General features: G+C 35.2%; 1 protein-coding gene across 1 annotated transcript in view; it reads left to right on the forward strand.

The window, feature by feature from the left end:
• The first annotated feature begins 362 nt into the window (after positions 1-362).
• atg7 (ATG7 autophagy related 7 homolog (S. cerevisiae)) overlaps positions 363-15,767 on the forward strand; it is a 52,730-nt gene continuing 37,325 nt past the window's right edge. The window contains exons 1-13 of the mRNA XM_041274200.1: positions 363-406; positions 2,500-2,701; positions 2,907-2,961; positions 3,848-3,965; positions 4,975-5,052; positions 5,657-5,773; positions 6,417-6,563; positions 7,072-7,160; positions 7,456-7,577; positions 8,284-8,374; positions 8,507-8,651; positions 9,035-9,193; positions 15,320-15,514. Coding sequence (XP_041130134.1) covers positions 2,524-2,701; positions 2,907-2,961; positions 3,848-3,965; positions 4,975-5,052; positions 5,657-5,773; positions 6,417-6,563; positions 7,072-7,160; positions 7,456-7,577; positions 8,284-8,374; positions 8,507-8,651; positions 9,035-9,193; positions 15,320-15,514 — 1,494 coding nt within the window. The 5' untranslated portion in view covers positions 363-406; positions 2,500-2,523. The remainder of the gene's footprint in view (positions 407-2,499; positions 2,702-2,906; positions 2,962-3,847; positions 3,966-4,974; positions 5,053-5,656; positions 5,774-6,416; positions 6,564-7,071; positions 7,161-7,455; positions 7,578-8,283; positions 8,375-8,506; positions 8,652-9,034; positions 9,194-15,319; positions 15,515-15,767) is intronic.

Below are 15,767 nucleotides of genomic sequence, written 5' to 3' on the forward strand. Positions count from 1 at the left end.
TGCGTTTGTTAATTGTCTTATTTTAGTTTGTCCTGTGTTGCTGAGTTGTGGTCTTAGATGCAACCCGTTTTCGTAAAAACGACTGCAGCTAGAGAATGGCAAACAGTACTCAGAATGCAGTTAAATTCAAATGAAAAGACACGGGTAATGTTAATCTGTCAACATTACTTAACCCTCATCCCTTTACCGGTTTCTTCCTATTTTACTCGGAACATCTGAGAAAACATATAAAGCAGATCCAACAGGGATGTGAATTTGCCACACTAGGATAGTCCTGAATTCTGCTCTCTTCACTTTCTCCAGCCCCCGCCCTTTTCAGAAATCCAAACTGTTGCGCCTCGGCTGCGTTTATACGTCATGATCATGTGCCATGGTCACGCGCATTGAATGAGGAAGTCATCCCCTGGTAGGTAAACACGTAGGGTTATTATGCTTTTCCTTGGGTTAAGAGTTGACAACAAAGTTTAATAAAACAGCTTTCTGTGACAGAGCGTTCTAACTGATATGTGTCAGTGAGCCGTTGTAAACGTAAAAAAAAAAAAAAAATACAGGCAAGCATTTACGTTATATTCTAACAGTTCCCCTGTTGAATTGCTTAAACGTGTTTAAATTGTATCTCATAAAGTACACGGTGCATGCCAATATCATTTGTAATTGTGTTGTGTAGCGCGCCTTCTTTACACAATACATGTTTAATGTATAATGCAGGCTAAGTGTACTGGTTTATCAACAGGCAAATTCTAATAGTCATCGAAAGTAAAGTTTTTAATTACGTTTTCAAGTATGTACAAATTAAACGGTATCTATCGTATTGCTGTCTGCAGCCTGTTTTCTGCCCTCATTAGTTCCTCAGTACTCTAGTTGTCATTACTTACGAGCAGGCAGGAATACACGTTTTTAATGGTGATAAAAAAAAAAAAAAAAAAAAAAAAACAGGATCTGAAAGTGATGTGCAATTTTCAAAGTAATTTATGTTGAAATAACATGTTTACTGTTTAAAATATTCTGAAATGCATCAGAAGTTTCAGATTAATGAGAATATCATGATGCTTTAAAAAAAAAAAAAAAAAATCAAAACTAGGCTTATGTAAAAAGACAATATTTAAAATATAAGAAAGAAAATAAGAAAGCTATTTCTAGTTGGCAACACAAAAGCTTTTTTTTTTTTTTTCTTATATTGCAGGAAGCAAACATTTCACAGTAGCATTAAGCTTTACAAAGTGCAAATAAGGTTCTGTTTTCTTAACCCTAGTGGTGTTATCACCGATCCCCCACAGTATTTTAGGTTTGCCTAGGCTTGTGCAGTATATGGACATAACCCTGTTTTAAATGTATCCTATCCACCTTTTAAGACTCTAATTTACAGTTAAGGTGTGATTTGGCATAGGGGTCCTAAATAGATCTGTTGATCTTCGTTCATGAGCTATGTCATTTAACAAGGTATTTGGATTAGATGGCTATTGGTACAATTGTAGTTTTTTTGCTGTGTTTAGATGCTGTTGATGTTCTTTTTTGTTAAAAGGCATTAGGAAATTTTATGCTCTGCGAGAAGGTGACACGTCATACATGCAGTGTGTACCTTTATTTAGATTTTTTTTTTTTTGTGATGTCTTGTAGTGTTTTTTCTTTGAATAAAATCTTTTGTTAATCAATTAGGCTAACATGTCTGATATAATTTGATCAGCTAAAAATCGTCTGTTAATCTTAAATAAAATTTATCATGTATTAAAGAGACTTGCAGATATAAACTGTGTGTGTATGTATGTATGTATATATATATATATATATATAATGGTAAAGGGTTACTAAAGATTTGCCTTTTTTTTGCTGTTATTTCCATATTTAGGTTTTCTATTTTCTGTGCTATGAAAAAATATTACTTTCAGCTTCTGATGATGAGGTCATGCATGTTACAAGAATTAGAGCCAGTTTAGCAAATATCATTCCCAGTTTTTAGGTCATGGTTATATAAAGAATTCAATACAGAATTCATCAAAAGCTTAGGTGGGTGACAAACTTGTTGAAGGATTGTTACTAGTAAAACAATTGATTCTATTCATCACATTTGAACAAAAAAACAGCCACCTGTGTAGTTTGGCTATGAGCATCAGTGTGATGACATTTTATTTGCATTTCACCCATACCCTAAGGACGAGATCAGTATAATTTCTGCTTATATGAATATTACTCGGTGATTTAAGAATCAGGATAATTTAATCTGTATCAGATATGCTGATTGCATTTGCTGTAATGCGTAAAGTAAATTGGCAGATAAAAAAAAATGAATAGCAATTTCTCTTGTCTATTGCAATTTGTCAGTGTCTCTGTGCAATACATTGTAGGTCACTGTCTTTCTCCATGCCTAATGGCAATTTGTATTCATGCATAAAATTAAACTCCCTATAACACTATTTATCTAAATGGAACACTTTTTATGAAAAGCCTACAGTATTATCCGTTTGGTAAGGTGTTCCTTTATAGTAGTATTTTTCATTCTAGTAGAAAGAGTCTTTGAAGATAAGAATGGCAGCTGTGTCCACAGAGAAAAGTGATGCCAGAGGAGATGACATCCTGAAGTTGCAGTTTGCCCCTTTTAGCAGTGCCTTGGATGCAGGCTTCTGGCATGAACTAACCCAGAAAAAACTCAATGACTATGGACTGGATGAGAGTCCAAAAAGTATTAAAGGACACTACTTCAATGGTAAGTATAGCAGATTAAATCAGTAAGAAACCACACGTCCAGTTACCAAATAGTGATGCACATCACATGCACAGGTACTTGCCCCTAGAACACTTACTTGATTTAATCAATACTGATAATAGTAAGCTAATAATATAAATGATCTAAAATGTGCAGTACACTCTTACTGTACCTGAAATATAACCTTACATTTTTAATCATGAAGGGGATCCTTCTGGACTGCCCACCCGACTATCTTTGGAATTCAATGCATTTGATGTGTAAGTAATTAATTTGCGCTTTTTATAAAAAAATTGTTATGAAGAAGTACTGTATCATCTAATATAAAAATGCAAAGCCTAGCAGTTATTTTGGCTAGAAGTAAATATCTTTAGAATTTCGGTTTTGTGTGCTGAGCAGTGATTGAATATAGAGTGTAACATGTTTTCAATCCAGTCGATTTAGTGCATAATGATGTATGAAACCTATCGGTGAGTGTATTGCTTTTACACATATTTTGTAATATTAAATTAGAAATGTGTATGTTCAATGAATAGGTAACATGCACAAAACATTTACTTCAGAGTAAAACAAACTGTTGATGTTGCAAAACGTGCAATGAACAATTCACTTTGTTACTTCTAGGCCCCTACAGATTTGTTATGTCTTGCTAGGTGCAATACCAAATGCTTATTTATTTATTCCAAGCCTAAGTATTGATTTGCCATTTTTCTCAAGCTGGTGCTGGCCAATGATGTTTTCACGATGGACTATTTCCTCAATCTGCATCTGATCACATCTGTATTATTGTGTTGGTGCCTCCGACCCTGTGTTCAGGAAGGGTGTCTAAAACCAGCAGAAATGTTAAAAGCAAGGGAAATCCTTTTTAAGATAAACAGATACACAACATTTCAGAAGTATCTTGTTGCCCCAAAGAAATCTGATATTAAAGTATTTTTCAGCATGGACTAAATAGGGGGCTTACACTAAACATTTGTTGGATTTTTCCCACACCTAAAACAAAGCTCTACAGCCTCTAAAATCACAAATGAATACTAATCAAAGGCTACACAGTTATATTGGATGTGCACCAGTGTATCAAATTGTTGTTGTTTATAAAGACATTATTAAATTCATCGATTTAATGTAAATGTTATTCTCTCATAGAGATGGCCCAACTCCAGCACGCTGCTGCCCAGCAATTGGTACTCTGTACAACACAAACACTTTGGAATCCTTTAAGACTTGTGATAAGAAAGCACTGTTGGAGAAAGCAGCACAAGAGGTAGGGCAGTAATTATATGTTAAAAGACAAAAGGCCCTGTGCAGAAAAGGCACATTTTCTGAACATAATAAACCAATTTCAACAGTATAAACCTTTCAAGAGAATTGCTCCAAACAGTAACTCCTGGCTGGATTTATTTTTGTGTTGCTAGTTTTAACTAGCGTGCCTTTGCTCTTTGCTACTAGTTGCTAAGTAGGTTCCAATTTAAGGAATTAGTACTTGTGTGTGTGTGTGTGTGTGTGTGTGTGTGAATTATTTGAATGTATTTTGATGGACAACCTTTCCTGAGTAAGTAAACACATGGTTTCTCTAAAAACATTTACATGATACGAAGTGCAGATTGTTAATGGGAACGGGTAACACTTAGGAACCATTAAGCATGGCAACCTGTCACGTTCTACGTGCTTTCTAGCAATAAGTAGTCTGTATAAGTATCTGCTGCTAAAACGTTTTGGTAAATGTAGAAATTATACATTTCTCATTTTCATAAATTATATATGCAGTACTCTTAATTATGTTTTTATAACTATACAAGAAAAAAAACATCCATTGCCTTCATGATTAACAGTGATACAACTGATCATCATGTACAGTAGGCTACATGTTGTTTGGGCACAAGTCACAACATTTGTCTACAAAACTTTCATTACTTTGCCTTTTCATTTGTTGTATTGTCTATTCATGCATTCTAATAAATGTGAGATTTTAAGTACAAAAGTAATTTGTTGTTGCTGAGGAACTAACTACCTTGAGACTGTTAATTGATCAGTTACATTGATTTTCCTGTGTGCGTAATTACACCACGTCAGTATAATGTCTGGTGATGCACTTTTCAGAATCTGATTTGGTGCCATCAATGCATGACCTGCCCAATATTTATTTATACTTAGGTCTTCTCTACAGTACGTGCAACAGTGTAAACTGCTGCAATGCCATTCCACATGTTTGCATTCCATTCCATTCAATTATCAATTTTTGCAATGAAAACATGATTTTTTATTTCCAACAGATTTGGGACGCGATACAGTCTGGTATTGTGCTTGAAACACCTTCCCTTTTAAACAAATTTCTACTTCTGACTTTTGCAGTAAGTAAATCATGTCTTAATTAGAGAGGACCTGTTCATTTACATTCTCATGATGTACTGTTGTTGGTTTCTTTAACAACTGTCTAGAAAAGTGTCATACATCCAGACCTTTATTTAACCCTTCAAATCAGATAAATAACTTTTTGTAACTTTAAAACTTTTTTTTTCAAGAGTTTGGAAAATGTATATTGCATTTTGATTAAAATAAAAAAAAAAAAAGAATCTCAGTTCTGTTTAAGAAAAATGAAGGTTAAAATATACAAATTAAATTACGGAAATACTGTTGTAAGAGATTTAGAAAATGTATGTAGAGAGCTTTCAATCTCTTGCCACTGTTTGAGATCAGCTACAACACAGAGAAACTTGGGTAAACTTTAAGACTCTCTGCTTGATGTTCTAAATATTTATAGAAATTCAAAGATCCCTGTCTCTAAACAGTGTGCTTTTCTACAAGATTTACACACAACCTTACAACTTTTATTTGTTTTTCTTGCTTTTTAAATTAATATCCATACTAAAATGCATGCCTGTATATTTAATTTCATTGTATTACCCCCGTGTTCATAGCATATACTTTACATATGTAATACATGTTGTGTTCCAGGATTTAAAGAAGTATCGTTTCTATTACTGGTTTTGTTTTCCGGCCTTGTGCTTTTCGGAAGGGATTCACATGGTTCAACAGCCCGTTATCCTTGAAGAAAAGTTCTCTTCAGGACAGGTCTGGAGCCTCTACTTGAACATATTTTACATTTGAATGTTTACCCAAAAAAAAAAAAAAAGTTTGTGTTGGCTCTTTATCCAGTTTTTTTTTTTTTCAATGCAGTTATGTATGTGGCCACATTTCTGCTTTTCAGAAATGTTGCTTTTGAGGCAATGTCAGTTTCCAAAGATTAATGCTTTAGATAAGTTTACAATACATAAATAGACTAATTGAACAATATGAGGGGGTTTTGGTTGTGAGAGACTTATGGGCTGCTTGTTAATTATTGTATTCACCCCCATGTTGGGATGAACTCCCCTGCAAAGGGGATACAGTGGAGGCGGCCATACGTACTTCACACTTCACGTATATCTAGAGAACCACATCTCCAATTGCCATTAAACTTACTATCAATTAAATACTAATTATTGAGTGCTAAAATATTATATAAAATACTTTTAAAAACAATACACTTCCACAAATGTTCATATAAAGTACAATTTATTTATTAAAACTATGATTTTTTTTTTCACTAATTAAAATGTAAATTACTGGTAATAGAAGATAAAATGTACATTTCAGTGACCTACTAGTTATACTGCCTCATGCACAGGTGCAAATTGTTATTAAAGTTACTGTATATCAAATTTGTCTCCCAAAGATTAAAAAATTACAAGAAGCCTACGAGGATCTTTGCCATACGAATGGAGCTGCTGCACTTCCATACTTCCTAATAAAGTTTATGGATGATTCAGTTTCACTGTCTCCTCTAGGAAAGTGGAATGACTTCTTCAAAGATCAAAAAAAGGTACAATAACAAACACAAAAGAAAACACTGTTCAACACAGATGGCTGTACATGGTGTACATTAATAAAGTTGTCAATATAAGATATTTCTGCTAAATAATATTTACTAAATTACTCACAAATTGATTTTCAATAAGCATATTTTTTTCTTTACTGATGTTTTCATAAAGTTCACACAAACTGTTTTACATGTGCATAACCAAGCTGCCTTGTAGTACATCTCTTGTATAAAGTGCCTTTTATTTTTTACTATAATACTGTAATCCAGGTATAGTGAACACTATTTATATTCCCTACAGTCACAATTTTTTAAATGTGATTTTAAAACAGTTTGTGTGAACTCTATGGTGTTCAAGAAGCTGCCCTCCCAAAACTTTGAAACAACATTTTTAGATACATAGATGGGAAGCTTGATATGGTCCAATTATATACACAGTGTGACTGAAAGGGATATAATCAACAGTCTTGCTCAGCTGTTGTCAATATCAGTGTCTCAATTCTTGTCCCAGGTAACAGTTGGTGTCTATGATCCTTGCACCTTGTCCCAGTATCCTGGATGGCCCTTGAGGAACCTCCTCATTCTTGTGGCCTGCAAATGGTAAATAGAACAAGAACATCTGTAATCTGTATACTTTTTGCATGAGCTGTTCAGACAGGCTGTTTGTTTAACCAGAACCAACACGATTGCGTCAGTGAATTCCATTTTAATCAAGATCTACTGTACCTTAACACGTGTATTTAGGTTGTCAATTATTACAAATACTGTACATAAAGGATTATGCAGTATGTTATACAAGTACAAGGAAAGGTCTTTTGTACATGTTAAGTACAAAATATTGATAGAGACTGCCCTGCTCATGTATGTTCATCTTTGATGTTGTTAACATTGACAGGGGTGATGATCTTGATTCAATTGAAGTACTCTGCTTCAGAGACAGGACCATGCAAGGAGTGAGAACTACTAAGCACAGCATCTTCTTTGAATTAAAGCTCCCCAAGCTAACTGCCGGCTCAGGTAATCTGCTGCATTTCTCCTTCTTTCTAGAACATAAATATATACTTTGTTTTAAACAAACAGGAATAAGATGAAATACATTATAATATGAATAGTTACCTTTGATGCATCTAGTTTTGATCAGTGATGTTGAGTGTTGTGAGAGATGCAATTTATGTTCAATTAGAGAGCAAAGAGTTTTATCATTAGATGTCTAATTAGCCTTTTGCTGAGATGTCTGTATGGAAGAGTAATTTATGTATTAGTCCCTCTTCATTGATTTTATCATATAAGTTATGAATACATGTTTACCAATAAAAATACATAGAAATCTAGTATAAAACATATATGCATGCATTCAAGAGCCCTGCTCTCAAAAAGGTCAACTTTTAGTTTCCACCTTAGCTTTGGATAAATGAACTTGTGATAAGCTGATATTTTACTCATCGGGGAATTCCATTGTTGTAGCCAGTGCTACAGATTGTGCATTTCAGGTGATAGCTGCTCCTTTAGCAAACAGCAAGTGCTTTAAGTAAAGCATGGCAGGCCACTTTCATAGGCAGTGACAAAACTGTTGGAGTATGAGCTTGCTGCACCAAGATGTGCCCCTTTTCCAGGGAAGAATTTTTAATTTAAGAAAAACTACAGATCCATGTTAGCATTTAAATACCGATAGATGATCTCCTTACACTTTTATGTATTTTTATATTTCTATTTCTATTCTTAGAGTGCCCAAAAAGTGTTGGTTGGGAGAAAAACCAAAAGGGAAGCATGGGACCAAGAATGGTGAATCTCAGTGAATGCATGGATCCTAAAAGGTATCGGTTGATCTGCCTGCATAATTGAAATGTTTCATCTTCATCTAATGGTATGATTGCTCATACAGCTATACATTTATGTTAATTTGTTGGTGGTGTAAAATAATGTAAAATATTTTTACTTTTGGAAAGACTGGCAGAGTCATCAGTTGATTTAAACCTGAAACTGATGCGGTGGAGATTGGTTCCTTCTCTTGACCTGGAGAAAGTTGTTTCAATCAAATGTCTTCTTCTTGGAGCGGGCACCCTGGGCTGCAATGTTGCAAGGACCTTGATGGTAAGATATGGATGGATTTACAGAATTTTTTGCGAGGAATACTGTCTGGCAGGGTAAATAAGGTCATGCCAGATGGCCAGGGTTTTATTATGTTACAGTTCTATGGTACACATCATTGTGGTTGTTGAGAGAAAACCCTGATTAATGTGAGAGTTAATATGAAAACATAAATAGAAGAGGATTGAAAGAGGAATCTCTAGGTCCAGAAGTTGCATTTTGGTAGTGAACAGTAAATAATGCACCTTGAAAGCTCTGTGGTGTTTCGCTGGTTTAGGATCAGAAAATGATTCAGTATGTTGAAGTTTGTCTGCTGATCTGGCATCCAAATTGTATCTACAAAAGGGTGGTGAAATGTTAAAATGTGTTTCCTTCTCCCTGTTCAGGGTTGGGGGGTAAGACACATCACTTTCGTGGACAACGCAAAGATCTCTTACTCAAATCCAGTGCGTCAGCCTCTGTATGAATTTGAAGATTGCCTAAGTGGTGGAAAATCTAAAGCTCTTGCAGCAGTGGAAAGATTAAATAAAATCTTCCCTGGAGTGGTAAGTGGAAAAACCCCTATGACATATTTATTCTTTTTGTGAATATCTAAAGAAAATTGGCACATGTTATATATAAACCAAGCTGATGTTTCACCTTACGGTTAGTCATGGAAATTGTTTATCTTGTATAAACCTTAAATAAAGGTTTGGTTCTTGTGCACTACATTCCTGTTTGCAGTTCAGTTAAACTATATCTGCATTTCTTTTGAGACAGACTGTAAGATTGTATATGTAAATTTAGATATATTGACCAAAATAAAATAGAGTAAAACACATGGGCCTATCATTGCTTTTATAGTTCCATTTGTTACTGTGAGGTCATTTTATTTATGATTTAAATTTACTTTTTTTTGTTAACCACAAATTTAAATGACAAAATATATTTTTTATTTTCTATTAAAAATACAGTCAAAATAAAAAAAAGAAAACTGAATATATCTAAATGAATTATGAGTCAAGCTTGTAGCTATGTAGACATCAAACAACATTGCCAGACTTGAGAAATAAAACCACAAATTGTAGCTACAGCCAAGAAGACCATTAAGTCTCTGAATGCCTTAGTGATTTATTTGGTAACTGAAACAGACAGATATAACTCCCAAGCCAAAGGCTGCTTAACACCAATTTCAACTTGTTTAGTTAATGAAATAATGTGTTTAACAGTTTTCAGATAACCCTCTGTGCCTCTGCTTCTCCCTCTGGTTGTGATTTGACCTCCATTTCTGTTACATTATGTATTTTACAGCCTCTTATACTTAGACGTGAGTGGCTTCAAAGACCCGGTTTTAAATAAAATGGGCAATTTACTAATATGTTATATCTTCATAGCAAAAGTTGAAACAGTCTTGTGAATAGGGCTCTATTTCAAATATTGCAAGTAACGTGAAGAATACATTCTTGCTGTCTGTTGGTATTTTACTTATTTCATACTGTAAAGAATTATGAACTAGGAGCTATGACTCTGAGACACAGGATTTAAAAATCTGTTACGCAAGCACACTTATTTTGTCTGTGAAAACCTCTTAGAATGAAAAAAAAAAAAAAATACACACTGGTAGCTTTTATGTTACGTCCTTTGGAATGAAATAACACTTAGCCTTGTTGATGCACCTGCAATTAGTCATGTAGAAAATACAAATAGTAAAAAGCATTGATGAAGATTGTGGGAGTAGGGATTAAAGGTGAAGTCCTCCTTTTTTGCTGAGTCATTTGTTTGGAGAAATACTAGTTTAAAAAGGCTGTGACACATTTGTAATATTTGTTTGGAAATACTGTACATTTTTGATTTGAGTAATCTTGAAAAATCTGTGTGGACTTGAATGTCATTAATTGCTATTCAACAGTGGTCTGTGTAGTGGGCTGTTCGGATTTGAACTCAGTGGAGGTGAAGGTAGATTTATTTTTACTACATATAGTCAGCGTATGAGCAGAGTGTTTAAGTGGCTAGCACTAGGGACTACTTTATTCTGACCTTCAGTGTCATTTGCAACTGTGGCACATTAGGTCCAGAATTCAGATATGCATATTTTTTTTATAATAGGAAAAATATCTAAACACCATTATTCCACATGCCGGTGTGAGCCACAGAGGTGCGTGGAGTTGAGATCAAGTACTTAAAAGTACTGCCTTTTTATTATTTATCTTGTGATCATAGTATTGTTGCACACCTATCTGGTGAGGAAAAATAAAGTCAGTTTTGAGGGAAGCACGGTAATTCAAATACAAAAGTTCTGCAAGTTCTACACACATGTATGCATTATTTTTGAAGAGAGCCGGGGGATAGGGTTTGATTTGATTGGTTTATGTAGTTAGTTAGCAGCAGCAGTTGCTGGTGTAATGTTACTGCATGTTTTCACAGACCCTGACTAACGCTAATGGTGGACTGTTTTATCTAAGGTATTAGGGAGTCTGAGTTTAGTGCGATGTAATGTCTGTAAAGCCAGACGTGCACATTAATCAGTATATCTTCTTGTACTGAAATATAAATACTAGTAAAGAGCAATGCCAGTGGAAATATATTGTCTCTTGTTATGGTTCTTGCATTGCAATAATGTCAGCAAAGAATGTCCTCTACAGGTCATAGGCAGTGACGTAGCTGCAGGTACCTCCAGAAGTCAGTCCTAGGAATGTTGTGCTTATTTTGTACTAATTAGAATGTGTCAAAATGTCCTTCTGTGTGTAAGTGTTTAATATAATGCATACCCCTTTTTTGCCAACTTCCCTAATTCACACTTTTACCTCCTGTCTTAATTTTAGGGGGTTTTCCATATAAGAGAGTCTGGATGCATCCCAATTGACTCTTTGAACAATACATGTGTCTGTGCCCAGACTGAAACAGTATGAACTATAACAGGATTAGAACGCATTTGCTTAGGCTTTTCCTGTTCCAAGTAATCAATTGGGAAGAAGGGTATTTGCATCTTCGCTTCAATATTTACCCAACCTGGTCTTTCATTCCCTGTCTTTCTCAAAGAAGCTATTAGAGTTATTTTAGGTTAACTTCCAAGAAATTGAATTTCCATTTACTAAAGAGTAAAGTGGGGCAAAATGTTGATAATGGTAAGACTTCTGACTTAGACCAATTTATCTTGTATCCAGATATCATAGAAAACAATTCCACTAAGCTAGGCAATGATGGAACTTACCTCTAGGGGTCAGAGACAAGCATCAAGGCAGCTTGCCTTGTGTCCCTACCCAGTGAGAAAGTGGGGAAGAGCAGTCCATTTGTTAAAACTGATGGGTTACTATAAAGCCCCTTTATCAAAGTTTGAAAGAAAGCGCCAAATCCAAAGGCGTTCAGAGTGTGATGGAGATACCCACATTCAGCCCTGTTGAACGCTTTTTCTGCGTCCAAGGACTTTATTGCTAGTTGGTCATCTTGGTTCCTGACCTCCCATATCAAATGTGCTAACCTTCGTAGATTGTCTGAGGCATTTCTCCCTGTGACAAATCCTACTTGGTGTGGTTTAACCAACATATGTATCGTTTTATTTAGTCTTACAGTGATAACCTTGGTAGAGAAATAACATTCAGTAGAGAAATTCTGCATTCCATAATGCCTCTTCTGAGTTTTGGTATAAGTGTTATTAGAAAATAGCTTGGATAAATTAAGTGCTGTGATTTGCTGAACAAGATCACATGACCATGCGGTAATAATTGTCTTACCGCACGGCTATGACATCATAGACCAACTTACTTACCTGATCTATTAATATTACTACGCCTTATTTAGTAACAGTGTTTCTGTAGGCAAAAATGTCAACATACAACTGAAACAGCATTTAAATCACTCAACAATCTGTTTTTTTTCATCTCTGTTACTAAGAATTATAGAAAAATTGGCAAATATACTGTGGTATTTATATAGTGAGGGAACATAACAAAGAAAACTAAGGCAAGCAGCAACAGTAACACTATTCAAAGCCATCTGAGAAATCACCACGCAAGTCTCACTCAGCATGTAATATACTGTATGAAGCAGCAGCATCTACTTATTAAACTAAATAGCACCTTATAAAACTGACTAGCGAGTATGCAATATTTAAACTCGGAACAACAGATTTCTCACCACTACCCTCCGATTTCAGAAATATATTTAGAACAAAATTAAAAGTTCTCCTGCTCTCTGCTGACCCAACCGTTGGGCTTTTAAACAAGGTCGGGTTTGGCGTAGAATTCTATTGTGCTCGCCGCAGATGGGAAGGACTGCAGCACTGCGTAAACTGACACAGGAGCCGTTTAGTCCACATATCGTCTAATGCTGGTTTACATCAATCTAGGGAAATTATGCCGGTTACAGGCATCGGTGTCACCCTCAGAAATTATTAGTCAGGTTCTCTTGAAGACTGCAAAGCCTGAATAGGATCATTTCTTATTTAAAAAAAAAAAAAAAAAGAAAAAAAAACACTCAGAAGCTTCTTCCTCCAGTGCCAGTGCAGTGTTTGGCTGTTACTTGAATCCTCCCTCGAGTGCTAGTACATTGCAGTGTTTGGCTGTACCATGAATCCTCCCTCAGATGTGGGAAATCAGTCTGCTTTCAATTCACAATTGTAATTTAATCTCGAATAATATTACTATAAATGGTAATTGTCAATGTAATGTTTATGGCAAATATATATATATATATATATATATATATATATATATATATATATATATATATATATATATATATATATATGTTACAATCAAACAGTCTTCAGGGACTTTTTTTCTCAGTGGAAGGATACATAAGAGATAGTTCTTATTTTTTTTCCTTAAAAAAGCTAGTTTGTGTAATTATTTAAAAAAAAAAAAAAAGAATGTAGCCATTTTATAAGCGAACAAGATAATTCTTCCCACACTTCCTGGCTGGTTGAAGACAAATTCTAAGCTATCTCTGTACAGCTATTAATATTTTTATTGTTTCTTGATTCCTAGCATGTCGTCAGTTTTCGTTCCCGGTCTGGAATTAAGATGTTAATAAGTCTCGGTCAAATATGTTAAGACTAGCAGGCGATTCAAATTCTTATTATCTTTCAATGATTACTGTCAAGCATTTTCTTAGTATATATGGGCAGGGGCTCATGTAAAAGCTTCCAGAGAACTAAATTGAAAGCTTTAATGCCATTTTTGAATGCATCACATTTTATGTTAACATATAATAACTCTCAATAAACATTGTTTAGCACTTTAATTAGCTGGTATTATAAATCAGTAGGGTTTAAAGAAGGGATTTAAAACCAGCAGATTTTCATAAACGTTTAACATGACTGATTAACAGTATGTGAAGGTGTGGAAGGGTGGTGGGTGATTCACTGACACAAGAGACAGAACAGTTGTACTTGGAACACCACCCAGGTGCCCAGTTTTATTTTCAGGACTTTTTCACTTTATACCTGCAGAGGGCACTGTTGTCCGTGGGCTGCCTATCAGCGATGATAGACATTTATACCTTGCTAACACAAACACCATAACTGACTACAACACTTCTAAAACATACGCAACCTGTATGTAGAACTTGGAGATTCACAGCTGACTGCCCATGACTTGAAAAATCTGCAAAATTAGGCATTCTCTTCAGCCGTGGTTGATTGCAGTTGATGAGACGAGGGAGGTGGAGGTGGGGATTTCCTTGTAGAAATCCAAACAAATAAAAAAAGGCTCAGGGTAGATTACTTTGTAATAAATTAGTCAAATCCACAAGTTGCTGACTGTCAGGCTCAGGTTTGTCATTTATTTGAGCTATTGCTCGCCATCATGATCCTTATTAGCAGCTATTTCCTCTCATCTGCAGGGCTAAAATATCTTAATGCATTGGCAAGTTTGCGTCAGTCGCCATATCTTGTTTTTTTATGCTTTGCCTTTGAAAGTGCCCTGCTGAGTGTACTTGTGAAGCCACTGAACCTTCTGTAGGGTTTACTGTGCAGAATGTGCACAGGCTATTAGGTTACGAGACAATCCCTTGTTTAGCACCTACTCTGATTTATGGCAAGGGTGACAGATTTCTGTTCTTATTAACTGTGGGGTGTAGGGCAAGGTGAAGTGCATTCCCCATTTCACCTGTATATCTATCGGGGACTGTGTTTATGGTCATGGCAATTACTGTTACCTACACAGGGAAAGGTTTCAACAGGAAGAATGACCTGCTTTTCTGCCTACTTTACACCTCAGATAATAGTTTTTTTGGACATTCTACATGTTGAGAAAATATAAATTGTGTTATCCTAGACCTAGCAGGGGGTCAAAATAAGAGGGATGAACAAGTAGAATGGTGACCATTTGTAGGGCTGAATTACATTACTGCTATTTCACTTGAAATGTGTATTCTAATTCCCTGGAGGAGGATTGTCAGGGGAGATTATTACCACAAATCAAAGACTCGAACTAATGCAGTTAGTCAACAGAATAACTGGATCAAAAACCATATCCCTTTAAAGCGTTCACAAACCTTGCCTGTGGCTTAAAATAAATAATTGTAATACTGTTAGGCTTTGCAATACGCCGGGCATGCTTATATTACTGGCCATTTCAAAATGCCCGACCTAGGCTGTAATAAAGTAAACACATTAAATAAATTATTAAATTTTGGACTTAGAGAATTTATACTTGTAGTTAAGTTATTGTTGTTTTTGTTTCGTTTTGTAGAATGCAGAGGGTTTTAACATGAGTATTCCCATGCCTGGTCACCCAGTGAATTTCTCAGAGGTAACGATGGACCAAGCTTGCAAGGATGTAGAACAACTCGAGAAACTCATCTCTTCTCATGACGTTGTTTTCCTGCTAATGGACACTCGAGAGAGTCGATGGCTTCCCACTGTCATCGCAGCCAGCCAGCAGAAGGTAAATTGCAGAGTATGATCAGTTATATCGAAGTCCCTGTTTGGTTCCAAGAAACACTATTCTAGTGGGTCACTTACAAATCATATGTAAGGGAACATGGGCTAAAAGATGATAGTGCATGTAATGTTCTAAGAATACTGGATACAATTTGCTAAGCCTTTGCACAATTTTAAAAAATAAATAAATGATACAAAACTTCAGCTGAAATACTAGGTTAATTCAATATAATATAAGATGATGCCTTAGAGGCTAA

This window comes from Polyodon spathula, chromosome 16 (assembly GCF_017654505.1).
Source record: "Polyodon spathula isolate WHYD16114869_AA chromosome 16, ASM1765450v1, whole genome shotgun sequence".
NCBI classification, from domain to species: Eukaryota; Metazoa; Chordata; class Actinopteri; order Acipenseriformes; family Polyodontidae; genus Polyodon; species Polyodon spathula.